Here is a 25,496-nt window from a genome sequence, read left to right on the forward strand (position 1 = left end):
GCCCCATCTCCCCATGAAATCTCCCAGCCCCCACCCCTGGGGGCTGGTGCCGGTGAGACTCAGACCTCCGCACTCAGCCGTCTCCCTCCCTTGGGAAAGTACAAAGAAAACCCTGCCTCTCTGCACTTCCTCCTCATGGTGAATTCTCTCATAGCGTGCATCGCCGACCACTCTCACGGTTTGTGTGTGGTGCCTTTGATGACACCCTTTCTCTGGTTTTGAAGCCAGGGCCCACACCTCCGTCCGCACTGGCCCCTGGCCACGCCGCTGCCGGCGCTGGCGGCCGCCTCCCCCCTTTACTTCCTGCCTGCGCGGCGGACTCCTCGCGGCAGCTCCAGCACGCGCTGGTCCGGCAGAGGCGTCGGGAGTTTTTATGTTTTCCTTTTTCCCCCAAGTTGTCTGCAATGATCAAAGGGCCAATGATCAAATGTGTGCCATATTGCTTTTGCCATCGTACAAAATCCCTATGTTATTTTTAAAGCCATGTATAAAAATGTAGCCCTGGCTGGCGTAGCTCAGTGGACTGAGCGCGGGCTGGGAACCCAAGGGTCCCAGGTTGGATTCCCAGCCAGGGTACATGCCTGGGTTGCAGGCCATAACCCCCAGCAACCGCACATTGAAGTCTCTCTGTCTCTCTCTCTCTATCTCCCTCCCTTCCCTCTCTAAAAATAAATAAATAAAATCTTAAAAAAAAAAAGTAAAGCGTTACACGTTTTTTTAAAAAAGATTTTATTTATTTATTTTTAGAGAGGAAAGGAAGGGAGAAAGAGAGGGAGAGAGAAACATTAATGTGCGGTTGCTGGGGGCCGTGGCTTGCAAGTCAGGCATGTGCCCTGACTGGGAATCGAACCTGCAACACTTTGGTTCGCAGCCCGAGCTCAATCCACTGAGCTACGCCAGCCAGGGGCTGTAATATGATTTTTAACACATACAAAAGACATCTGGAAGACTGGGCGACGGTGATGGATTACAAGTGACTTCTCTCCGAAATGTTATGAAACGCAGCTGAAAAAAATTGTTTTTACGTTACAAAACTGTTTTTAACAACGAACAGTACTGCGTGTTCTGCCTGTGGACTGTCCCACCTGCCGTGGGAGGCCCCTCTCCTCCACCTACGTCCGCCCCTGCCCCCACCACAGCCCCCTCCCCACTAGCTGTAGGAAGCGTGCCTCCCCTCCATGTGGCCCGACCATACGGAGGACCCAGGGCCAGGCCGGCGGTTATTAAGGACTGTCCCGCTCCAGGGACTTGCTGCTCCCCGGCACCCCGGGAGAGAAAGGGTCAGATTCTCCAATTCTGCTGAGGCTCCCCCCGATTCCCTCCACGAGGCCTGACTTCTATGTCCGTCCATGTTCACTGCCCAATTTCAGCTGGTTTAGCTAGAATCCCCCCATTGGGTTCTTTTTGTTTTTCCTTTTAGGATTTTTATTTATTTCTTTATAGCGAGAGGGAAAGGAGGGAGAAAGAGAGGAGAAACATCAGTGTGTGGTTGCCTCTCGCGCGCCCCCTACTGGGGACCTTCCCGGCAACGCAGGCCTGTGCCCTGAGTTAGCAGGCGGGCTCTCAGTGCACTGAGCCGCAGCAGCCAGAGCGCCCCCGCGGGGTTCTTTATCCGCCCCCCAAGGTGACGTCTGACCCCCCCCCCCCCGCCCCGCCTTGGGCAGGAATCCTGTTAGGTTGGTTTAGGCAGAATCCCCCTGCCCCCTGGTGTTTCCGGGGAGTAACCTTCCACCCAGCGCTCACCCCAGCTCCTTGGCTGGAAGTCCCCCCACCCCGCCTGCGCAGGCTGGGTCGGAGTCCAGCCCGCTTGCGCGCGGAGGTGTCCTTTCCCCGGTTGCCACGGTCCTCAGTAAAAATGTCTCTTACGCCTTAACTGCTGTCCGACTCCAGTGTGTCTTTAACAAGTCACCCCAGGCAGGACCTGGATGCTCTCACTTTGAGTTTGTGGCACACATTTCAGGAGTCACAGGCCCTTCCCTTCCCTTAGTACACCCACCCCCACTGCAGGCCCAAGCCCCTCGGCCCCCGCACCCACCCACGGGCTTCTCAGGCAAGCCCCCCCCACTCACACCACCCGGAGTGGTGGTCAGCCAGGGAACCCCCACGCTGAGTCCTCTCGGGCCTCCAGGAAATGCTCCCCCCCCCCCCCCGCCCGGGCAGCTTCTGTGGTTTTGGCCCAGCTCCTGCCCCCCTGCCCCTTGGTGGGCTCTTCCCTTTACCCCTGACCTCAGGGTCAAGAGCTCCAGGGCTCTGGCTTGCCCGGGCTCTGGCTTGCCCGGCCTCTGTTCCCACACAGTGTCTGCCCAGCGACCTCATCCCCAGTCCCAAGTTCAAGTCCCAGTTCTGACGGCATCACTGTGCGTTTCACGTGAACAAGGAAGAACTGTTGATGTTCTCCTGCCCTTCCCCGGCTACGTCCCCACGGCACAGGGCCACTCCGGCTGCCAAGGAAAGCAGACTGAACAAAACCCTTGCAGGCATCCCCAGCTGTCCTCCCTGTCACCCGGCCCCCAATCCACTGGGAATCGTGACTCCTGCCTCCCGAAACCTCCACTGACCCCGGAGTCCCAGCCTCCCCCCCACTGCCACTCTGGCCCCCACTGCCACCACCCACGCGGCCACCGAGCCGTGCTTGTAGAGCTGGTGGGTCACCTCTCAACCCCCTCCCAGTGAGACTCACAAATCAAATTTTTCAACAAAGGCTGTTGTTTGTTTTCATGAGCTTCTGTGGCTGTGGTGCACCCAGCTGAGTTCGTTCATAAGTGTTGACAAAGGCGAGCCAGCAGCCTGGGCTTGGTGGGGTTTCATACACGGGGTTCCTGTTCCTTTTACGAGAGCATTTATTAAATTTTTCCACTTGGCTCACAATACAGGAGGCCAATTTTCATAAGTATGTATGGGGCTCACAGTTTTTTCTTTTGGCCTCATTCTCAGGTATGGTGCTACCTCCTCTCCAGGCAGGAGGTGGGGGGACCCCCTCTCCCCCGGCCCGAGTTAGGAAAAGTGGGGAGGTCAGGTCCCCTGCAGCTTGGGCTGCAGCTTCCTGGGTGAGGGCTTCACCATGGCCGGCAGGGGGCGCTGTGGGACCGCCAGCTGGGGAGGAGGCGCAGACTCCGCCTGCTCCCCAGTTCCCGATACCCCCGCGCTCACAGCCTGAGCACGCCAGGGGGAGCTGACCCAGTTGCTCAGCTCGCAGAGCACAAAACAAAACCCCGGGCAGAGAAGGCTCACCTACGCTGTAGCCCCAGCACCCAGCCCGCAGCAGCCCACTCAGGGACGGCTGGGCCCTGGCCAGCACCAACACTGGACCCGGGGTGCCCCCTCCCTTCAAGGATCCTGCCCCACTCAGGTCTGGGGTGAATCCTTGGTGGCCAGGGTGCTCTCCCTAGAGGGTGGGGAGTGGGGAGAATGTTTCTCAAGGGCTCCATTCTAGAATGACCCCAGTGTGAGCTGGTTCAGAGCCCCTTCCCCACTCTGAAGCGAACCAAGTGGAACTGGGGGGGTCTTTCTTCCCAGAGAGACTGACCCCCACCCCGACTGCTGCTGCCCCTCCGCCCCAGTTCCCGTGGCCTGGCCCTCGCCCCATCTGGCTCTGGGTCAACCTTGCTCACCCGCCCCCGGGACCTGGCTGGGCTCCTGGGTTCCTTCCACTTCCCGTCCCTTGCCCTCTGACCCCTGACATAACCCTGTTCCTTGGCCTCCTGCCTCCTCTGTCCGAGCTCCAGGCTCATCTCGGCCCAGGCCACCCTGCCTTCCTCTCTTTCCATGTGCTGCCTCCGGTGGCCGGGCCGTCTGGTGCAGGGGACCTGCCTTGCCAGGTGGGCCTCCTGTTCGCTCCCACTTTCAGTGACAGGTGACTGCGGCTCAGGAAGCCGGCCGAGTGACCCGCCGCCCGAGGTCACGGGGCCACAGGAGGTGGTCGGACCTTGAGCCTGGCGCTCCGTCCGTCCGGCGGTGGCTCGGCCTCCCTGGAGAGGCTTTGCCCACGCCGTCCTCCCCCTCCGCACGGGTGTCTCGGCTCACGCCGCTCGCTCTTGGACCGCGTGCCGGCTCTGCTTTCTAAGAGTGCCGTGTATTCGTCCTGGGCGTTTCCGGCGCACACCTCGGCTGTGCCAGGCCCCGGAGGTGACGGCACAGACCTCGCTCAGGGAGTTCCCGGCCTGGGAGATGGGCCCCGTCCTGAGTGTCCTCAGAGTCTTCCCAGGAAGCCAGCGGCCCTCCCAAGGGGAGCGGCTGCTTCCTGCCCGGCCTGCAGCCCCCCCCCCCCGCCCACCAGGGGTGGTGACCTCCTAGTCCCTCCTCTGAGGGTTGACGCTGCTGACCGTGGCCTCCATCCTGCGCGGGGGGGGGGGGGTGGGGGGGGTGTGCAGGGCAGGCCCAGCCCGGACTGTGGGGTGCAGGGAAGGGGTTGGGGAGGGGGTCTGGTTGCTGAGAGGCCAGGGGAGGTGCTGGGATTGAAGACGAGGAGCGCACGCACTTCCTCCCTCCGACACCCAAGGGCCCACCCGCCACAGGAAACGTGAGCGGCGGGCCTGCGTGTCGCTCCAGGACAGATGTCCTCCCTGAACAGCGGGTCAGCAGGGCCCTTCCTTCCGAGGGTCTTCTCCCGGACCCCCCCTTCCTTATCCCATCCTTGCCAGGGAGGAGAGTTCCAGAACAAAAGATCAAAGCGCCCCTGACTTTTTTAAATGAGCACAGACAACCTTCCTGGGTTGCCCCCCAAAAGTCCAGCTTCCGGTCTCCTGCCCGGTGCTCCTGGTTAAACAGGCCTGGGCCCCCGACTCAGAGAAGTCCATGACCAGCCAGGGCTGACACACAGTTTGGGGGGGTTGGGGGGAGCTTCCGAGACGAAGTCCCCAGCCCCGAAGTGAGACTTGGAGACAGAAGCGGAGGGGGTGGGGGGGGGGGCGGACGGCAGGAGATAGAGCACAGGCGCAGGGACACAGGAAGAGGAGCCCGTTTAATGGCACGGCGGGGTCCGCGCACGGAGGTCAGGGGCTACAAAAGGAGGGCAGGCAGTTACACGGACGGCTGCACAAGGGCGGGACAGGAGGGGACACAGGCACAACAGTCACGGCAGCGACACATCCCTGGGGACGGTACACGTGACCAAGGGGCACACCCCGGGAGTGGTCCCCAGCCCCGCGGACCCAGCCCCGCAGCCAGGAGGGCGGGGGAGGGCGGCCCTGGGCCCCCAGAGCTCCAGGCTGACACGGAGGCATCCGGTCCTGTCATCATGGTCCCTCCTCCCTCTGGGGCTGTCTTAGTGGCAGAAGCAGACGGGGCTGGCATTAGAGGTTTCTGTTTTTTCACCTCGGCCCCTCCCCCAGCACATCCCTCCTGTCCAGAACTTCTGCCCTCCCCACCCCGGTCTGCCCTTGCCCGTTTCGGAGCCAGGCAGGGCGCCACCACCCCCAGTGCGGCGTGAAGATGGGGAAAACCGAACCCTTCTCTCCTCGAAGTGGGGGGCAGGGAAGCGGGGAGCTGGTCGGAGAAGGGGCTGTGGCACCCCCACCCTGCCCGTGCAGGCCCTTGGGTCTTCCCCACGCTGCCCACAGGCCCAGATCCCCTCTGTGCCGATATGGCCCCCCCATCTTGCCCAGAACACTCTGTTCTCTGCCCAGGAGCACGAGCAGGAACCCCCACTCCCCTGTGCCCCCACTCCACGTGCAGACGGGCAGAGCCTCGGCTCCCCGTGTGCCTCCGGGCCCCGCAGATACTCGTGATAGATAGGTCTATGTTTATATAGGTTGTATATAGAATATATCTGTGTATACGGTGGGTACGTGTGCGAGATGGTCTAGAGAGGCAATGTGGAGACCCGCATGCTGGCCGGGCGGAGGGAAGCAGGGATGGCGCCCGCCGCCTGCTGCGGCGCAGGCGCGCAGACCTGGCCCCGCCTCCCGCCCGCTAGTCAGCGGGGTCTCTCACGGTTAGTAGAAAAGCTAAGAAGAGTGGGCGTGGCTCTTCGAGGAGGAGGAGGGGCGGGGCCCCCACCCCCCCAGGCCCCGCGCCGCCCGGAGGGTCAGCATCCAGTGCCACCTCCCGGCGGCTCCCGGCGGGCTGTGGCCAGGGCAGAGGCCTCTTTCCGGGAAGACGAGTCAGGGGTTCCTCCAGCTTCCTTGGCACCCAGAAATGGAGGGTCAAGGAGGGTCTTCAGGACTCGGCCTTCCACTCAAGGTGCTGCCAGGGAGGGGGGAGGGTGGAAGGGACCCTACGGCCCCGAAGAGGGCAGCGTGGCCGGTGGGCTGTGGACGAGAGACAGGAGACGGAGGTCACAAGGGCACGGACTGGGACCAGGGGCCGTGGGTGGTGGGGGGGAGGGGTCAGGGGACGCAGGGCAGGACGCTGCGAAGACCTCCCCCCACATCAGGCAGGTGGAAGCAGCCCAGGAGACCCGGGTTCTCGTCCCCCTTCCACCGGGGCCTGCTGGGTGACGCGGGGGCCAGTCGGCCGCCCCTCGGAAGCCCAGACCCTTTTCCCTGCCGCGAGAGAGCCTGCCTCGCCTGGCTCGGGGACGGCCGAGAGCCGTGGGCTGTGGGAACGCGCATCACAGACCGTGAAGACCCACAGGAACCATGCGCCCACCCCTTCGGAGAGGGACATGGGAGCTTCCTGCCCGCCGCCCCGGCCCGCCCGTCTGGCCACCCATCTTTGCTCCCCACCCAGCCCCCCGCCCCCGCACCCACAAACACGCACACACGCCCTCGAGTGGAGACAGCTCAACAAACAGTGGCGTCTGGCCCACCCCTGGTCCCTGATAACAGGAATTGGATGGAGCCTTCTAGAACTCTGCCCTGTCCCTCCCTCCCACACTCCAACTCATCAGGGTCTTGGCAGAGGTTGAGTCTGCAGGCCCCGGCCAGGGGGACACGCCTTCTTGGGGGCCAGCGGTGGGGGGAGGTGGGCGCAGGGACCAGGGGACAATCCCCAGGACTTCGCGGCTGGGGAGGGGGCGGCCCCAAGGCAGGGGGCCCGGCCCCTCTGTCCGCAGCCATCCCCACTCAGTGCACGCGGAGAACTGGGCAGATGAGCATACTCCGGCGGTTTCCTAACTCTCGGGGTTTGGTGAGACGTGAGTCCCAGGGGTCCAGCTGGGGCAAGAGAGGGGACGGGCCAGGGCTCAGTGTCGGGAACCTCGTCCATGTGTTTCCAATTCACTGGGGCTTGGACCGGCCAGCTCTCTCTCGCTCTCCCCAGCCCCTCCAGGCCCCAGGAAAAAAGCCCTTTTCTCTGGAAGCAGGAAGTCTTGTCTCCCGGCTGTAAACAAACTCATCTCCAGCAGCAGAGCCTGCCTGGGGAAAGGCGTGGGAGGGCGAGCCCCCTCCCCCACCGACCCCCTGGGCCCCTGGGGCAGCCCCTGCAGGTGAAGCGCTACCCTGTACGGGTCTCCCCGCGCCTGCCTCCCAGGGCAGGTAAAGCTGTGCCGGCCCCGGCCCCCACCCGCCCAGGGTCTGAGGCGGACCAGGGCCCAGCTGTGCCCATCTGGAGCGGCTGCCTGGCTGCAGCCTGCGGTTTGGAGGGCTCCGCTCTCCTGGGTGGTGTGGTGCGGGCGGGGGAAGGAGGCAGGAGAAGGCAGGGGCCAGTGTGGTCAGTGGAGGGATGGGCTGTCGGAGGCCTGGCCTCCCGAGACTGCCCCGGGGGACCTCCTCTGTGGAGCTGCGCCTGCCAGGAGGCCTGTGAGCACGAAGTCCAGGGGCCCTCTCGGGCCAGCTCGGACGGAGCCCAGGGAGCAGACTCGGCCTTTTCCATGGGAAACTGCTGGGAATGTTTCCCTGCAGTGCGTGTCCCGAGCTGCTGGCTGACCCCTGCTTCCCATTCCCGCCTCTGCTCTGGCCTCCGCCTCTGCACGGGGCTCCCAGGACCGGCCGCCCCTGGGGGCCCTCGGAGGCCGGAGTGTTCCCAGCCGCCACGTCTGTGGGCCGGCCCTCCCCTCGTGCTCCACGTCATCTGGAGTCACGGAGGCCGGCCACCCTCCTTGGGCCACCTCCCGGGCCCTCACCCCAGAACCCGGAACCCGGCCTCCAGGGCCAGGCCAGAAGTAAACACCGGCCGGTGCGTGCGCAGGGGAGTGACACCCGCCCAGGCCCGGGCCTGGCCCTGCAGGCGCCTGTGCACGGGGCCTCGTGACTTTCTTGGCTCCGACCTGGTGGAGCTAGAGGTGGGGACAGTGCTGGTCAGCCTTACGTGAAAACAGCCCCACGGGACTGGTGCCCAGGGAGGAAGTGGCCACGGCCACCCCGCAGCCTCTGGGCTCCACGAGCCAGCCTTCCTGCCAGGACCCCCCAGCCACTGTCTCCGGGTGCTCTGAGAATGCCCCTGCTTTGGCGGGGTGAGGGGGGGTTGTTGGGGGCTCCCAGCTCTGTGCAGGCAGGAGCAGGGGCCTGGGCTTTTCCGATTGTGCCTGTCCCTGGACCCAGCCTCCTGGAAGCGCTCCTGCCCAGCGGTCAGCCCTGGGCCCCGGGAGAGATGGGATACCCGGGGACAGGGGAGGACGTGGCGGGGAGGTGGCGCGCCTCACGTGGTGGCGTTGGGGACCTGCTGTACCCAGCCCACTTCCTTGTAGGCAGCGGTCACGTGGCTGTAGATGAGGCCACGCAGCTTGGCCCAGGCCCTCTGCGTCTCGGGCGGGAAGTCGTTGGCAAACTCCTCGGCGATCACCTCCAGAATGACCCCAGAGAGGATCTGGCGGCAAAGGGAGGGAGGACGGTAAACGCCTGGGTGCCCCGCACCCCATGCCCCGAGGCCCCCGGCGCCCTTCCCGCCCCTCCTCCCCGGGTGTGGGCGGCTGTTCACGGCCCAACAGTCGGCAGCTTTGGAACCAGACGCCCCAAGACCTGGCCTGGTGTCCTGCCGCCCCCCCATTTCATGGCCCACGGAGGTGGGTGAGCCTGCAGGTGGCTCGTGGGACCTGGGGGAGGGGGCTCTGGAGCAAGCAGGGCAGATGGTGGGGGCCCAACACACCTTGAAGTACACGGGCTCCACCTTGTGCTTGAGGGCGTGGGCTTTGCCCACCAGGGCGAGCACGGAGGACACCTTCTCGGGGTCGTGCAGGTTCTCCACGACGGTGTTGAGGGCCCCCATGACCCGGCAGGCGTGCTTCCGCAGCTGGGGGCTGCGCTCCATCTCCAGCGGGTCCTCCATGTGCCTGAACTGGCTGAAGTACTGCTTGGCCGACGGGAAGTTCACAAAGAACCTGGCGGTGGGGGGAAGGGGTGGGCGCTGGAGCAGGGCCGCCCCGGGGCCGCCCCTGCAAGGTGGCCAGGACGTGGGGGCCGAGGTCTGGGAGGAGAGGGACCCACCCCCACCCCCGTCATTGTTTTCACCACCCGGCCAGCTGCCCCTCACACACAGGCCCTCCTCTGGCCCCACTGGCTCGCACGCGGACCCCTGTTTCTATCCAGGTCATTTCTGTCAGCCAGACCTGCTCGGGCTGGCAGCTCTGCCTCTGCCTTCCTTGCTTCTCGCCTCCTTGCCCAACCCTGCCCACCCTCCAAGGCCTGCTCCGGTCAGAGCTGAGAGGGCGGGAGGTTTAAGTTTGCAATCGCCGGCCAGTGTGACCTCAGGCAAGGGCTTTTCTGAGCCTCAGTTTCCTCATCTGTGAAATGGGCGCCACAGTTCCTGTCCTGTGCCCCGTGGTGAGGATGAAGGGAGAGGCCGAGTGTGGAGCCCTTGGCAGTGTGTGGGCGCCGGGGACCCGGCAGACGCCGGCCTGCAGGGCGACCTCACCAGAGCGCTCTTGGCAGAGTAACGTGGGCTGCCGGGGCTCAGGCCTCCCAGACCAGGAGGGAAGCAACGAGACTCCGGCCCTCCCCTCCCAGGCTCCGTCTCTTCCCTCCCTCCTCCGCCCAAAGTGAGTATGGATTGGCTGGTGTGATTAAAGACAGGGATTGATTTTACCTGCCTGGCACCGTTCTGAGATTGCTTCTCACCTGGACGTCTGGCCGCCCCAGCAAGCCGCGCCCTTCCTGGAGCAGACCCCGGGCCTTCCGGGCCCCTCCCCCCCACCGCCCTGTCTGGTTCGTCTGAAATCATCTCTCACTCTCGTCACCTCGCTCTCATGCTCCGACACAGTGGGCGGCTTCCCGCTGTTTACCGGACAAAGTCAAAAGTCCCTAACCTGCCATGCCGGCCTTCCCACAAACTGACCGCCCACGGACAGGTCTGCACCTGCTCCTCCGCCACCACGTGCTCACTCCCCTGCCCCCAAGCCTTCTCCGCCCCCCCCCACCCAGCAGCTCCACTCAGCGTGGGCAGAAGCCCTCAGGCGTACTAGCTCCCTTCCCACACGGGGAGCGCCTCCCACGCCCGGCTTTCCTCTCCCCGGGGGCCGGCCTGGCCCAGGATGGCTGCCTTCTCCTCCAGGCCGGGAGTGGGTTCCCTGCCACCTGTTGCCGGGTGCCACAGCCCACGGGCACAGCCGGGGTCTCCCACACCCAGGGGTCCACGACCCCGGCCCAGGGCCCTGCGGTCTGCAGGAGGACGCGGGCGACCGGGGCTGGACGCCACGGGAGGGATGTCACGACGTCAGCCGGAACTTACATAACAGAAGCGCAGCCTCAGAAAACGCAAGGAATGTCTTGGGTCTGCGTTTCCTGGCCGTGTCACATTGTGACCCCTGTGTGATCGGGGAGCTGATCATTTGCCACACCAGCCCTTAGGCCAGAGGTGAGGTCTCGGCCCTGAGAGCTGGAACGGATGCAGGAAGGGCAGCCGGCCCAGGTCATCCCGGCCGGGGAAGCTGCTGATGGCAGGGCGGGGCGGGGGGTGACCAGGACACATCTGCGAAAGCGGGAGAGGGGTCCCGCCCTGCTCCCTGCTGCAGACACGCCGGTGAGGGCAGTGGAGGCGAGGAGTCTGAAGGTGCGTGGCAGGTTTTCTGGAGAAGCACGGTAACGAGGGACGGACGGGAAGGACCCCACCTGTACTCGAGGGCCTCGGGCTCAGGGACTTCATATCGCCAAGAAACGACCATTTCCCTGTGCTGGACGGTTGCAACATGCAAAGGATCTCCGCCTGTTATTTCACTTAATTACCACAACTATGCGGTTATCACAGCCATTGTACGGAGGGGGAGCTACCGGGAAATGTTTATTGAGCATTTACTATCTGATCTCATTAATCCTGGCAACACCCTCCTGAGCTTCGGCGCTGTCTTATCCCTGCCGTCCGGGTTAGGGATGGGTGCCCATGGTTGCCCAGTGAGGCTGGGTGGTCTCTGCTTCGATAGCTTCCCCACTGCAGTGTGGGGGTGGTGGTGAGGGTAGGGGGTGGCCTGGGACCCAGGTGCGTTTTCCGCCTCAACACCCAGTGCCAGATTTTGGCCCCGAGGAATGATAGTCCGGGAGCCCCTCTTCTGCGTCAGGGGGGGTCTAGGGGCCATAGGCTCTGTCCTTTCGTCCTGGCTTCGCTCCCCAGCCCCTCCGCCTTTTCTCCCAGCCTCCCCGCCCCAACCAGTGCCGCTGGGAGCAGCCAGCCCTGGGGTGGCTGCTCAGCTCTCAGGGGCAGCCGGCCTTCCAGGAGAGCCTGCGGGAGGCCGGTCTGAGTGTGAGGGGAAGGTGGCCCTCCTGGGGTGTGGGTGTTCCCTCTCTGCCCCCTGTCTCCTCCCCAGCAGGCAGGGGAGGTGTGGGGTCTGGCTCAGACCCCCGGGAGGCTCCTCCACCGCCGTCAGTGCTGTGGCTGCTGACTCCTGGGGTGCACTGCGGGGTTCAGGGGCGTCTTTGGCCCCAGTCCAGTGGGGAGGGAGAGGGTGAGAGCAACGGTCAGCGGGTTGGTATCTCAGGTGTTCCCTGGGGCCTGTCCTGGTGGATTTTTGTGGGAAGATAGGAGGGGTGGTGACCAAACTGAGGGGCCCACTCTCTGGGGGGGAGTGCTTTGGGACCCCTGAGAAGCTTATCAGTCTTGCCCTTACCCCCTTTAACCTCACCCCACCCCCACCACACACACACACACACACACACACACACTGGCCGGACCCTGGGGCAGAGAGCTGGAGGGGAGAACAGAACGGAAGGCCCGGGGAGTGGGGCTGGCAGGGCTGCGCTGGGCTGGCCTGGGCGCTGGTCAGCACACAGGTGGGCCCTGGTGGAGCTCGGCAGGGGTGACAGCAGGCCAGGTGATGACTGCCGTCTCGGGCCTCCCTCCAAGTCCTCGGCACTTCGGCGAACCCCTCCCCCAGCCCAGCCCCTCTGAGTGTGGGGAATGGGGCCCCCGGAGGGCTCGGAGACAGGAAGAAGACTTCCCGAGGGCTCGGGCTCTTCCGAAACGGCTCAGCTGTCAGGGTTCGGTGCCGTCCCCCACACGCCCCCGTTTTCTGGGGAGGCCGGGTGGTACCCCAGGAGCCGGGTCCGGGACCCACCCCCGTGTTCGCACTGGCAGACGGCGGGAGGTGGCACAAAGAATCTCCAAGGTGTCTGCCCTGGGGACTCCGTCTCCTTTCCCCTTGGTGGCCCCTGGGTACGTGGTGCCCCCCGAGGCCTGGTGGGCCCTGGCCCTCCCTGGAGGCGGGCTGTGCCCCCGGGACACCTCTACCCACCCGAGTGCCTGTGTGGGCACCCCCATGGGTGGTCTGTGTCTCTGAACGTCTGATGGCTTCAGGGGGGGTCTGGAATCCCCCCTTAGCTTCCCTGCCACCCCCCCAGGAGCTGCCCAAACGGCTGCCCCTTCCTCGGGAACCCTCCTCCAACTCCTCAAGAGTGCTTCCTGCTCTCGTTCCCCTGAAATCTGTTTCTTCGTGGAATCAGGGCACACCAGTACGGACCCGGGGAGGCCCCGGGTTTGGGGGAGGCAGACGGGAGACAGTGTGGAGGGGCACGAGGGGCTGGAGAGGCGGGGGCCAGGTATGCACCTTGGCCGTCCTTTCCGGAGCCAGGGTTCGCCCCATCCTTGAGCAGTAAGGCTGCCCTGCTCCGTCCTAGATTTGGCAGCTTCCCCCGGCCTAGGTCGGGTCGCCTCGGGGTGTGTGTGGTCGGGGCCCCCCCAGCCACCGGCGCCCCCAGGGACCCGCACGTGCGGGAAGTGGGCACAGATCTGTCACCAGCCTGTGGGGCTCGGGGACACTTTCTCTATAGGAACGGCGTGAGCACCAGCATGCGTGTGGGTGAAGAGTGGTATGAGTGTGTAGGGGGTCCCTCCTGGGCCTGGGGTGCCTGAACGGTCCCCGAGCCCCAGACACAGGGCCCCTCCTCCCCAGGTCTCGGGGTTCAGGGTGGGGGCCCTGCCTCCTGTCGCTTCTCCCCTGCCCTGCACACAAACTCAGCAGGGACAGAGTCCTCGGGGACTCTGCTTCTCCACTCACCTGGGCCCCGCCTGGGGGCCCCTGCGGCCGCCCCCTGGGGGCAGGAAGGGGCGGCGGGAAACCGGACCGCGCAGCCTCTGCTCCTTCTGACCTCTATTCTCTTGCCCTTTGCTCTGCTCTTCCATGAGGCTCGGAATTCTTTCAAGGGGTTGAGCGGGTCGAGGGCTCCGCTCTTCTCTGTCCTCCCCGCGGGCTGAGCCTCAGTTCTCCCTTCTCTCAAATGGGGAGCCCCCACCGAAGCCCCCCTTCAAGGGCTGGTGGAACGCGTGTCCACAGCAGCTCGGCTGGGAGGCGGGGGCCGCCGGCGACGGGGGCACGACTGGCGGAGCCTGGAGTTCTGAGGCCAGGGAGAGGAGGGGGACCAGGCGCCCTCCTTCTGCATCCGCTCCCTAGTTCCCGATGAGCCCCGAGCCCAGGGCCCCCCAGGCGGGACTCAGGCAGAGCTTTGCCCACCCAAGGCGCCCCGCGCTGCCGGCACCCGCCCGCCCGACCCCAATCGCATCTGGGGAGGTGGCGCCGGAGCTCGGACCGGGCCGAGCCCGCCCCTGCCCGGAGCCGCTGCTGGTTTCCCTCCTCCGGGCCCGGCAGAGCTGGGGCGACACCTACCTCACCAGGATGGCCACCCCCACGTCCTCGCAGTTGGCATAGAGCCGGGCCCACGTAGCCTGCACCGCCTTCCTCTCCGCCTCGGACAGCTCCTCGCTCCGCTCCCTGCGCTCGATCTCCATCTCGCCCGGCACTTTCTCCATAGGCAGCACCAAGCCCAGCCCGGCTCGCTCGGCGGCGGCGGGGCGCGGGGAGCCGGGGCCGGCTGCGTGCGCGGCGGGCGGGCGAGGGGTAGAGCGCGCCGGAGGAGGGAGCGTGTCTGTGCGCGCCGCGCGTGTGTGTGTGTGTGTGTGTGTCTGCGCGCAGGGTATATGTGCGGGGGGCGGGGGACCGCGAGCGGGGGCGGGGATGTGGTCTGATAGAAAAATGTGGAAAAAAAAAAAAACCAAAACAAATTCGCTCCAAATCCCCAACCCCGTGTGTCTGAGCCCATTTTTGCAAGGTGAGGGCTGGGCAGGGTGGGGGCGACGGGCGGGCGCTCGCCCGCCCTCCCGCAGGGACCCCACGGAGTTTGACCGCGGGGCGGGGCTGAGACGTGGGTGTGGCGGCCGGGCTGGGGGGTCCCGGGAAGAGGGGCGGTCACGCGGCGCGGGGCGGGGCGGGGCAGACGCTCCGGAGTGCGCCCCGCCGGGTGCCGGGCAGGGGGCCCCGCGGCCCCGCTCACGCTGCGGTCGGTGTCCGGACGCGTGCGTGTGTGCACCCTTCACGCTGCGGGGAACTGCCTCAAAGTCATAGACTTCCAGGCGTTTGCGGTGTGCTCGCCCGCCCAGGGGGAGGACGCGAGCCTCTCCCGCGGCGCCGCGGTCGGATCTGCGCTCCCGCTGACTCCTGGCCTCTCCCGAGCGGGCGGCTGGGGCCGGTGGCGCCGCTCGGAGTTCCGGACGCGGGGCAATGGACGGTCAGGGCTGGGCCGTCTCCCTGCCCCGGTGCCTGATGAGGGGATAAGGGACCACTGTCAAACTTGAGCGCCAGACGCCAGCGCCCCCTTTACTTCCGTCCAGCACCCCCTGCCCCTCTGTAAATACCCATGTCCTCGGAAATAGAGGTCCCTGGTGGCTGATTAACGACACAGTCAGCCAACAACCAGGCACTGCCCCGAATTCGGGCCCTGGCCAGGCAAAGTCCGGAGGACAGGCAGCAGGGCTGGATGACGCAGACCTGGCAGGGTCAGGAGGTCTTGGGGAGGCCCAGACTGCTGGAGGCATCTCAGCCACCGAGGCCCCTATTGTAGAGGGGCTCTGGGGCGGAGGACACACATTCTCGTGCTGGCGGCCCTGCTCAGGGAGATGTGAGTGCCATCGGCCCAGAGGCGGGGACTGGGCCTGTGAGAGCCGCAGGGTTCCCACCCTGCCAGCGGCCGCTCAGTCCCGGGACAGCCAGGTCCCCCCTCTGACTCCCAGAGGAAGCCCGACGCCAGACCCGGCCGCAGCAGCGGCTCCTCGGAACCACGTGACCGCACATTCCGGGTGTGTCCCGTCCCCCAAGGCTCCCTGGTGACCCTGACCTTCTCAAGACACTGTGACCCACTGCTCAAGGATTGCAAGAGGTCGTCTCTCCTCGTCAGCTCTGGTTTATGTGTCTATTTCAAAATTCACATTTCAAAGGAGCGAGCCCAAGTGCCTCCCGGGCTCTGACCGCCCTTGGCCCTTGAGGTTCAGGGGCGTTCCTGGAATCCTGGGCCGGTGGCCCGCGGACATGCCTCATCTCTGCGGCGGCGGCGGCAGGAAGGGAAATCTAGCCTTCCTGTCGGGGTCTTGGAGAGAGGGGCTTTCAGTGTCTTAGACCCCTCTGAGACCCACGTCCTCACTTTGGTCCCCACTGCCTTGCCTCCGGCCTTGCACCCTCCTGGGCCCAGGCAGAGCCCGCCGCACTGGGCCGCCTCCCAGGGCCAGCGTGGTGGCCCCGGCCCTGTCACGGGGACGTGGAAAGGAAGTAGAAGGAAATCTTGTTTGGGTTTATTTCCATCTCATCCTTCACATGTTTTCCACGTGCTCGCGGGGCAGGACCGTGTTTGGTGGCAGAGGACGGAATTTTTATATGGACGAGTAGATCTGTGTCTGCGGCGCACCCTTTGGCTCTGCCCTCCGCCCCGGAGGGGACACAGTCGGAGGTGTCCGGGGAGGGCAGTCGGGAGGGTGGACGGAACTGCTCAGGCCAGCCCCTCACTCCTTGTCCTTCCAGCTTCATCCCCACTGCTCCTCCGCTCCCCCTCTCCTCGCCGCCTCCCCGGTCCCATCCCCGCCCGGCCGTCCCTCCGCTTCCAGGGGCTGGACCCCCGTGGCCTGGCTGTGTCTTCTGAGGGCCCACCCTTCCTGGAGCACCCGCAAGCTCCCATGTCCCCAGCTCCTCTTTGAAGCTTCCCCGGACGCTTCCAACTCCCCACATGCCATGTGGGTGCCTGTAATCACATGTGTCACTCGACTGTGGCCACTGTTTAACCTTCTAGCGCCTCTGGAGGGCCAGGCCCGGGTCTCGGTCTGTCTACGTCCAGAGTAGACTGAGGTCAGCTGACCCTGCCCTGGGTGGACAACCCGGGCCCAGGGAGGTTCCCTGGGCTCCACAAGGTCAGATCTGCTGATCCCAGTAATCAGCTTGAGGCTTCTAATCCCTCACTGGCAGGAACCTCGGGACGCAGGGCAGTGGCTCGGGAGGGCCGGCAGGGGCCATCTTGGCCTTCTCCCGCGGGCTCCGTCCAGGAGGGGATGGGGCGGCCGAGCCATGTGCACCACCCTGCTCCTGCTCAGCACCTTGGCGATGCTCTGGCGCCGGCGATTCGCCAACCGGGTCCAACCGTGAGAAACCGCCTGGGCCACCGGTGGGGCGGGCGGCGGGGGGAGCTGCGTGGCTGAGCTGCAGGTCTGCAGGGGCTGCCTGGATCCCCAGCGGGGCTGGGAGGGTTTGCAAGGACCCCCCTCAGAGTAGGGCACCTGGAGCTCCTCAGAGACATTGGCTGTCGCCTGCAGACCCACAGCCCGCAGAGGCTGGGGCCCCCGGGGTGGGGGGGGGCAGGAGGGGGGTCTGGAGTCTGGCCCACAGCGCTTCCTGCCCGCCCTTCCCTCCCACAGAGAACCCAGCGAAGTCGGAGTCGATGGGGTGGTGGCGGGCAGCAGCGTGGACACAGACCCCCAGTCCTCGGGCAGGTGAGGCAGAGGAGAGTCTGGGCGGAGGAAGGGGGGTGCTGCTCAGGCGGCCGCCGCTGCCCCCTGCCCCTGTCTGCGCCAGGGGACGTTCACGGATGTGCGGGCGCCTGCCCTGGCTGATGGCCCCTGGCCCCCCTGTTCGCCTGGCGGGCAGGCTCAGTGTCTGTGTGGTCCAGTCGGGAGCGGGAGCCCCCAGCCTCCCCCCCCCCCCGGGGACCAGAGCTGCTGCCCGAGAGGCTGGCCCCCAGGGCCCTGCTGCAGCAGGCTCAGCGGGATTGGAGAGGGGATGAGGCAGAAGCAGCTCCTCCGGCTGTGCCTGCCTCCCCTTCCCCTCCCTCTCCCGCTGCGCCGCCCAGCTTCAGCGGCTCCGCTGCCTGGGCCGCCGGCAGGATTCGCTGTCCGGTCCCCAATAGGAGGCGCAGGAGGAGCATGACGTCATCGGCGCTGGCTGCCATTGGCTGGGCGGCCCCCTCGGGCAGGCCGCTGTCTCCAGTGGCCAGAAAGTTAACTCTTCCCTAGGCAGAGGCCGAGTGGCCCTGGCAGGGGGTGAAGTTCGGGGCACTTCCGGACTTTCCTTCCCCGGGGGACCAGTGTCCTTGGATGGGAGGGGCTCCCAGGTCCAAAAAGACAGAAAAATCAACAGATGTCGGTTCAGAACGTCCTGTTTGAGAGGTTCCTCTGCGCCTGGGGGCCCAGCTAGTGAGGGAGGCCTATCCGAAGGGGGACATTCTCTCTCCTGCAGCAGCATCTGCTGGCCCCTGGCACTGCCTGTCCCCTCCCTCCCAGTGAAGCAGAGGGCATGGTGCCCGGGGGCTCCCGGGCCCCTGGGAGAAGGGTGTCCCCCCATGGGGCTCAGGCGGCCGAGGCAGACAGCAGGCGTGCGCCCCTGAGCACCCCCACGTCTCTGCGGGCTCCCCGTGCCCCGTGGCGGCAGTGGGGCCTGGCAAGCCGAGAGGACCTGGGTGTTTATGTCTGGCCCCGTCCCCCGGTGCCGATGTCAGAAGGCCCACTGCGAGGTGCTAGGCGTGTGTGGGCAAGGGAGGCACTTCTGCGACACCCTCCTGGACACCGAGGCCAGCGGACATGGCCGAGGCCGTGCCGGATTAGCGCGGTGGCCGGGTGGGGCCGCCGTGTATAGAGTGGCGGTCACGGGGCCTCGCATAAGGAGGCCCTCCAATGCCGACCGGTCCTCGCTGCACAGTCCGGTCTGGCGTCGGGCAGAGTTGGAACGCCAGCTCCTCTGCCACTGCCCGCGAGCCTGGGCGGGCTGCGCAGTCTCTGCCTTCGTATGTAAACCCGCAGCAAGGCCCGTGGCGGCAGTGGCGAGGCTGCCGTGCAGCTGACACCGCGCGGCTGCTGGAGAGCCCGCCGCATGGGGGCGCTGCTCCGAGAACTCCGCTCACCTCTGGTCCCAGTCGGAACCTCACGCTGGACGGGGCTCTGCTCTCCCCCCTGCAGGGGTTTCCCGCCAGGGCCTCCATCTCCGTAGCAGCGGCCGAGGGCTGGCAGGACAAGGGCCCTGTCTGGTGAACGGCGGAGGGGACGAGAGACAGGGGCACTCAATCACTTGCTCGAGGTCATCCACCGGATCTGTGGCTGATGTGGGGCTGACGGTCCCCTCCCATCAGGCAGTCTCTCTCCTCTGTGACATGGGCCTGGGCCTCCTGTTGGGAGAGGAAAGGCCCACCTGGAGCCCTCCCGCCAGGCCTGGCCTCCTGCGACCTGGCCAGAAGGAAGACTGTGGGACTCAGATGACTGGAAAAATGTTTCTGACATCCAACCCCTCCTGCTCCCGCTGATGGTGGCCGCCGAGGAGGGGTGAACCTTCTGGTCTCCGATTCCAGTCGTCAGTTCCGGCTGGTTCCTAGGGTGTCTTGCCCCTGAAGGTGGGGCGGGGCAACCCCAGACTCCCCCCACACAGCGCTAGTCCGGTCCGCCCTCCCTCTGCCCGGGGCCCGGGGTGAGACCAGGCGCAGTGCCTCCTTGGAGCGGGCTGATGCCCGGTGCTCACCGGTGACGTGGCACCACGGTGTGGGTGGCAAGGGCCCCGCTGTCGCTGCAACACACTCGCTCATCCGGGAGGACATGTCGATGTCACGAGACTCATCTCACCTGAAAACTGCAACTGAGGAGCACAGAGACAGGCAGCAGAGCTCGCTGGGGAGTCTTCCTCGGCGCCTTCTCGGGCAGCAGCCCCTGCCTCCCTGCCTCCCTGCCACCCTCTGACTCCGGTGCTTCTCTCCGTGCAGGAGGACAGCGCCTCTGGAGTAAGGCCTTACCTCTGCAGGCGGAGCTCAGCCCCGGGAACCGGGGTCGGCCGGCTGAGGCAGGTAGGCTGGTGCATGCCCTGGAGGGCCGGGCCGGACCGGGGCTGGGGAAGGAACGGGGTACAGGCCTGACCACATGAGAGCAGAACGGGCCACGGTAGCTGTGTGGCCGTCACCGGGGCGGAGGGCAGGCGGTGGACTCCCCGTACCAGCTCCCCCCGGAACCCGTCTGCCCCCACCAGGTGGCAAGGGTCAGCGTTGATCGAGAGCGCCACGTGGGATCTCGACAGCGTTTTCTAGGCTCGGGGCCAAGGCAGTGCTGGGGCACTTACTTCTGAGGAGAGGGGCACTCTGGCATGTCCACTCGGCAATGCAAGCCCCCCCCCCCTCAGTGTGGGACAAAGTGCTGTCCAGTTTGGTTTTCCGTGTCAGCTCGGCTCCTGGTTTGCCCTCCCAAACCAGGGGTGGGGGTGGGGGTGCAAAGATGCTCGCTGCTCTGGGACGGGCTCCCTTCCTGGGGTCCCCTGTGTGAGCTCTGTAGCCGGCAGCCCAGGCCGGGGCAGGACCGGGGGAGACTCTGTGAACCACAGAGGGGCGTCCTGCTGGCTCTCCCTGAGTGCTCACAGCGCCACAGACACCGCTCTTGCTGTCGGCCACAGTTTGGAAACGAGGAAACACGGAGAGGCCAACCCATTAGCCCAGTGCCAGCTGGCGCGTGAGTGGGGGACCGGGGCTCCCACAGAGGCCCCCCCTGCCCACACCTGGAGGTTCGCAGCCGCTCCGTGCGGGAAGGGGTTTCCCGGCCCGGCCGCCCCTCCGGCAGCTCGGGAGCCACACCGCTGGACCACCACTGTGGTCCAGGGCCGTGCGGTGTCTGTCGGCCGCCGTGGCACCCACTTCCCGCAGCATCGGCCTCTCCCTGGCTCCCAGCGCTCACCCGGCCACTGGCTGCTCTGTTGAACCGATCAGGGAGATGTGTGTTGGCTCTGTGACCCCTGTGCCCTCAGCGGGACGGAAGCCACCCCCCGCGGTCCTCTGAGAGTTTTCTGAGCATGTGTGTGCACGGGTGTGCGTGCGTGAGTGTTCCCAACGGGCAGTAGTAGAGTGTGGGAAGGGGGCAGGCGTGACGCTCGTGTTTGTCAGCCTGTGGACTGCGTGGGAAGCGTGGAGGCCTCCTTTGCCCCCAGCCGCTCTGCCATTTCTTCCCAGCTGGGCCCCGGCGCGGCGCGGAGGTGAGAGCAGACTTCCGCTCCTGCTCGCGGGGATCCGGGCTCAGCCCCTGCAGGCAGCGGCTCCCGACTGTCTCCTGCGGCCGTTCAGCATCTTCCGATGCCTCCCCTCCCAGCCCCCCGCCCCCCCCCCACCCAAGCTGCCAGGTCTCTGCCCGGCAGGCCCCTGCCTCTGAGTCTGTGCAAACAGGAGACGCAGGAGTTCTCTAGACAGCAGCACCTCCCGGCCAAAGGGGAGGGAGAGGAGGGGGAGAGACCGAGGGGACCAGGCTGAAGGCCGAAGTCGGGGGGGCAGGGCTGTGGGTCCTGCAGGGAGCCGGGCAGCTCTGTGGGAGCCCCCCCCCGCCAAGCAGGGCAGGCGGAGGCAGGGATGAGTCTCGCCAGGGGACCGAGCTCTGTGCTGGGGCCACGTCAGCACCCCCCTGCCCGCCTGACAGCGGCCCTGAGTCTGAGCCACCTGTCCCTGCCCCTGTCGGCCTGTCTGTGTCCTGGGCGGCCCGGCCTTCCTGGTGACGGGCTGTCGGGCGGAGGGCCAGAGGGCACTGTTCCCAGACTGTCTGTGCTCCCCGAGCCCATCTCTGCATCCAGTCTCTGATCTGTTGGCCCCGTGCCTGTCACTTCAGCCTGGCCTCTGCTCTCTGCCATGTCCAAGTTGCCTGTCTCCTTCCCCGGGTCGGAGGAGCTGTCAAGCCAAGGTCAGCCGGCTGCACCGGGGCTGGCTCCCGGCCCAGACACACAGCCACGAGGTGACGCCCCTTTGCAGCGTTCTGAGGACCTGCTCCGGAGGTGGTGGCTCCTCCAGGGACCCATTCGGGATTCAGGGAGGGAAGGAGAGGCAGGGACAGGGGATGATGGGGGATGTGCCTGCCCAGGCTGGGAGGCTGCGGCCCTGACAGCGGGCCTTGTGGGTTGGGAGGGGGAGGCTCTCTCCTCCAGGGTGCAGGCTGCTGTGTGGGAGTGGGTTGCTTACACCTTCCCCCCACACCCAGCCCACGCTCGCCTCTTGTGCCGCCCCCCCAGCCCGGGCCTGTCTGCACTGTCTGCTCAGCAAGTGCCCTCCCTCCGCCCAGAACTCCTCTAGGGGGCTGCCCAGGACTGAGCCCCCCCCCCCAGCCTGCTGTCACCTGTCACAGGGGTGGTGTGAAGCCCATTGTGGGGGGGTGGACACAAGGTCCCCAAGGGGCTAAGTCCCTCTCTTCTCCTAGTTCCTTGGAAAGAGCCGCTGCTTGGAAACGGGAGTGGGAAGGCCAGGTGCATGACAGATCGACCGGAACAGGAGGGAGGGGTTGAGGGCATGTGGGGAGACAGCTGGGGCGGGGGGCGGGGTCGCCCAGCCCGTCTCGTAGAGGCGGGGTGTGGGTTAAATCGGGGGAGGCGTGTGAAGCTCACAGAACACGAAGCGTTCAGCACACACATGAGCTAGTGTGGCTGCCTGTGCCCTGCCAGTGGCTGAGCGATGGGTCATCTCGACAATCTGCAGGCTCCAAACAGCTGGAGCCGCTCGCCCCCTCGCCCCACGGACAGCCCTTCCTGCCCTGTCTTTCCACGCGCCCAACAGCTGGGCGAGGGGACATTCTGACGCAGACTAGGGGGCAGCAGGGATGCCCCTGCTGGGTGGGAGGCAGCTGGGAGGACCCAGCACCCCGCAAGAGAGCACCGCGTTGCCTCTGTGAGCCCAGACCCCCATCCCAACCTGCAGCGGGTGGGGGCAGGTCTGGGCCTGGACACCTCCCCAGCAACCGGTTCTGCTTCTGGGCACGACTCTGAGCTCCCGGAGAGGGCAGGAGGCGGCTGCCCTGGTGTCCCCATTCTCCCCTGAATGCTAATCTCACCGCCGGTGAGTGACAGGGAGAAGGCTGCTCGGAGCAGCAGGGCGGCCGAGGGCAGTAGCCCAGACCAGGGAGGTGCCACTCTCAGCCACTTCTGTGCCCGGGACTTGGGGCTGCTGCCAATCTCCCCCGGAGCCTGGAACATGACCAGAGAGCCCAGGAAGTGCAGGAAGAGTCGCAGACAAGGGAAGCAGCGGTAGCAGCTGCAGCTGTCCTGCGTCACCCTAGGGTGCAAAGGTCACCTCAGGAAGTCCCTGCCCTTCCCGGATGTGTGCAAGTGGGCAGAGTGGCCCTGGAGGAGGTTAGGTGGCTGAGGCCCTGGCCTCGATGGGACGGGCATGTGCCGGACCGGAGGCAGGCACCAGGGCGTGGGAGCAGGGCACCCGCTGGTCCCGCAGGCCCCCAGCGTCGGGGTCCTCGCTGTTGGGAAGAAGCCCGAGACCCTGAGCCGGAGGAGAGAGATGCTTCCTTGGGAGCCTCAGAGGGAGAATGGCCAAGTGGTTAGCACTGTGGTTCACATTAACATAATGATAATGTTACTACTAATATTAGTAATAATGGGTGTCATGTCTTAAACACTAACGAGGTGCCAGGGCTTTACTTATGAGCACCGTCCTGTTTATGGAGCAGGAACCGCCGTCTTCCTCCTTCACCCAGGAAGGAAAGCCAAGTTCCCAGGGTTTCTTCAAGGTCGCTCACAGCTAGCGGTGAGGCCAGGACCACTAGCTTCGTGGCAGGGTGACGCCAAAGCTCGTGAAGCTGTTGGGACACAAGGGACCTGAGTCTAGAGTTGGGTGTGACCCGCCCCCAGGGCCCAGGAGAGAGCGCTGCCATCCCCCCCTCACCCGCCACCTTGGGTGACACCGCTTCAGGTGGGCTGGCAGGGTTGGCAGGTTACCCCGCGGCTCTCCCTTCGGGGGCTCATCATTCCAGGGCAGACCAGACCCGGGGCCATGAAGGGCTGTGCTTGCTGGCCCGTGAGGGGAGAGAGGCAGCTGCCACTCCAGGCCCAGCCATGCCCCTCAGGGAGGAAGCAGGGGCCAGACAGGGATGGCAATGAGGTCACTGCTTGCAGGCGCTGGGTGGCCTCCTGCAGCTCCGGGGAGGGGCGGGGGCCGGGGGTGGGGGGAGGAGGAGCTTGAGAGAAAGGCTTTGTGTTGCCGGGGAAGCAGGGCGTGGGGATCCATCCAGGGGGCAGCTTCAGAGGGACCGGCTGCTTTACGCTGGAAACGAGGCCTTGCGCCCAGGGACTGGAGACCCTCTCCGTGGGGTACACACGCCCCCTAGTGGGGGTTAAGACTCGAGGGTGGCTGAGAGGCATGTTAAAGATTTCCTGAGGACCTTGACCTCAGAGCCGGGGGAGGACTGGTCAGTGCCGGCTCTACGTGGACACACACACCCCTGATACTGTACGTAGGAGCCAGTTGGCCTAAGCATTAGAAAATTTTTTAGTTTATTTATCCCACTGGTCACTGGCTTAACCAGCACGTGTTCAGAGCCACAGCGAGGCCGCAGGGAGTGCACTGGGGCGGGGAGTGACCGCGAGGGGAGAGACGGTGCCCACCCTGCAGGCGGTCCCGCAGAAAGGTGCCCGCGCAGGAAGCCCAGTCCTGCCCGCTCGCCCGCCGCCGGGCCCCGCGACCGTTCCTTCCCGGACCTCCGTCTCTCCCCGTCTAACCAGCGTGTGTTGAACCCAGGTGCGCTGGTGCTGAGGCTGGAAAGAAGTGCCGGCCGGCTTCCGGAAGAGAGCTGCCCGGAAAAACGAAAGGGGGGGCCCCTGGGGGCCCCACGGAGGCGCCCGATCAAAAGGGACTTCAGGGACTGTCGGGAGGTGCCGGGGCCTGCTCACGCAGCCGGTACGTGGAGCACCTGGCTGCCCGCGCCTGTGGGTGCAAAGTGAATTAAGACTTCCTTCCACGCGCAAGAAACAGACACCTGCCAACAGGCAGCACGCAGGGTGGCGGCCCGTGACGGCCTCGGCGTCTGCCCCAGACAGCTCCTGCCTGTGGCTCGGGGGGTTGGCGGGAGGGGGGGCACCCAAGGGCCCACAGGGCTCGCCAAGGTGAGGAGAGGGTGCTCCTAAGGACGCACGCAGATCAATGGGGCCCGAAAACAGACGCCACAAAGGCGACTCGGTGGACAAAGGCAAGTCCTTTCATCGGGCTACGAAAAGCAACAAAAATAAAAGAAAAATGATTCATTGGACTTGATCAAACGTCTTGGAGAGACGGGGAGAAAACACTCGTCAAGCGAATATCTGAGGAAAGACGTGCGTCCAGAATATCTAAATAACTTTTACAACTTAGTATCTAAAAGAGAGCCCATAAAAAGGGGGAGGGTCTTAACCACAAAAAAGTGTACACGTGGCCAATAAACCCCCAGCAAGACGCTTGCCATGGTCAGTCACCAGGGAGCTGCGGATCAGGAATCGCGAGGCCCTGCCGTAGGCCCCTCCCAGAATGGAGGCACCCCCGCCACCCCCCGGGGGAGGACGGACGGGACAGGTGCTGGCGAGGGGGCGGGGCAGCGCTCCGTGTCACGTGTGCTTGGGAAACCAACGGGCTTGGCAGCTCCCTGTGACTTTACCCAGGAGGAATGACAATTTGTGTTCCCCAAAACTTCTGCACAAAAATGTCCACAGCAGCTTCATTAGTAACAGCTCTAACGTGGAAACAACCCCAATACGCAGCCACGTGTGAATGGGTCAACAAATGGTGGTATGTTCGCATAATGGAATAATCGTCAGAAACAAAAAGGAAATGGACTACTGATGTAAGCCATCATGCGGAATATTGAGAAAAGCCAGACATGAAAGGATACCCACTGTGTGAATCCGTGTATGTGAAATTCTAGCACAGGCCGAACTAATCCGCAGTGACAGAAAGCAGATCGGCGGTTGCCTGGGGCTGGGGTTGGAGTGGGGGGACTGTCTGTAACACGGCAGGAAGGTGCTCTCTGGAGTGATGACAGGTCCTAAATTGTAACTCGGGTTGTGGTTACACGGGTGAATACAGTTATTGGACCACTGGACTGTACACTTTATGGTTTTTTTAAAGATTTTATTTATTTGTTTTTAGAGAGAGGAAGGAGGGAGAAAGAGAGGGAGAGTAGCATCCGTGTGTGGTTGC

At 65.2% G+C, this 25,496-nt stretch overlaps 2 protein-coding genes across 5 annotated transcripts; one reads left to right on the plus strand and one right to left on the minus strand.

The window, feature by feature from the left end:
* Positions 1-4,939: 4,939 nt before the first annotated feature.
* Positions 4,940-14,160, minus strand: CYGB (cytoglobin). Its single transcript, XM_028520507.2, has 4 exons — positions 13,904-14,160; positions 8,965-9,196; positions 8,522-8,685; positions 4,940-6,248 (listed from the first exon to the last, which is right to left on the minus strand). Exons 1-4 carry the CDS (start codon positions 14,044-14,046, stop codon positions 6,215-6,217), a joined length of 573 nt encoding a protein of 190 aa, XP_028376308.1. The 5' UTR covers positions 14,047-14,160; the 3' UTR covers positions 4,940-6,214.
* Positions 14,161-16,351: 2,191 nt separating this feature from the next.
* On the plus strand, positions 16,352-25,047 carry PRCD (photoreceptor disc component). Of its 4 annotated transcripts, XR_004904960.1 has the most exons (4): positions 16,355-16,695; positions 16,969-17,043; positions 19,293-19,373; positions 24,066-24,109. XR_004904960.1 is itself a non-coding variant. In XM_036034172.1 (3 exons), the coding sequence occupies exons 1-3, from the start codon at positions 16,622-16,624 to the stop codon at positions 24,271-24,273; spliced, it is 357 nt and encodes a 118-aa protein (XP_035890065.1). In that variant the 5' UTR covers positions 16,352-16,621; the 3' UTR covers positions 24,274-25,047. The 4 variants fall into 4 exon arrangements, 3 of the variants coding, with proteins under 3 accessions (XP_035890065.1, XP_035890066.1, XP_035890067.1); XM_036034172.1 differs by lacking the exon at positions 19,293-19,373 and having other exon boundaries at positions 16,352-16,695; positions 24,066-25,047; XM_036034173.1 differs by lacking the exons at positions 19,293-19,373; positions 24,066-24,109 and adding an exon at positions 17,400-19,263 and having other exon boundaries at positions 16,352-16,695.
* The last annotated feature ends 449 nt before the right edge of the window (positions 25,048-25,496 follow it).

Source organism: Phyllostomus discolor, chromosome 8 (genome assembly GCF_004126475.2).
Source record: "Phyllostomus discolor isolate MPI-MPIP mPhyDis1 chromosome 8, mPhyDis1.pri.v3, whole genome shotgun sequence".
In the NCBI taxonomy this organism is placed as follows: Eukaryota; Metazoa; Chordata; class Mammalia; order Chiroptera; family Phyllostomidae; genus Phyllostomus; species Phyllostomus discolor.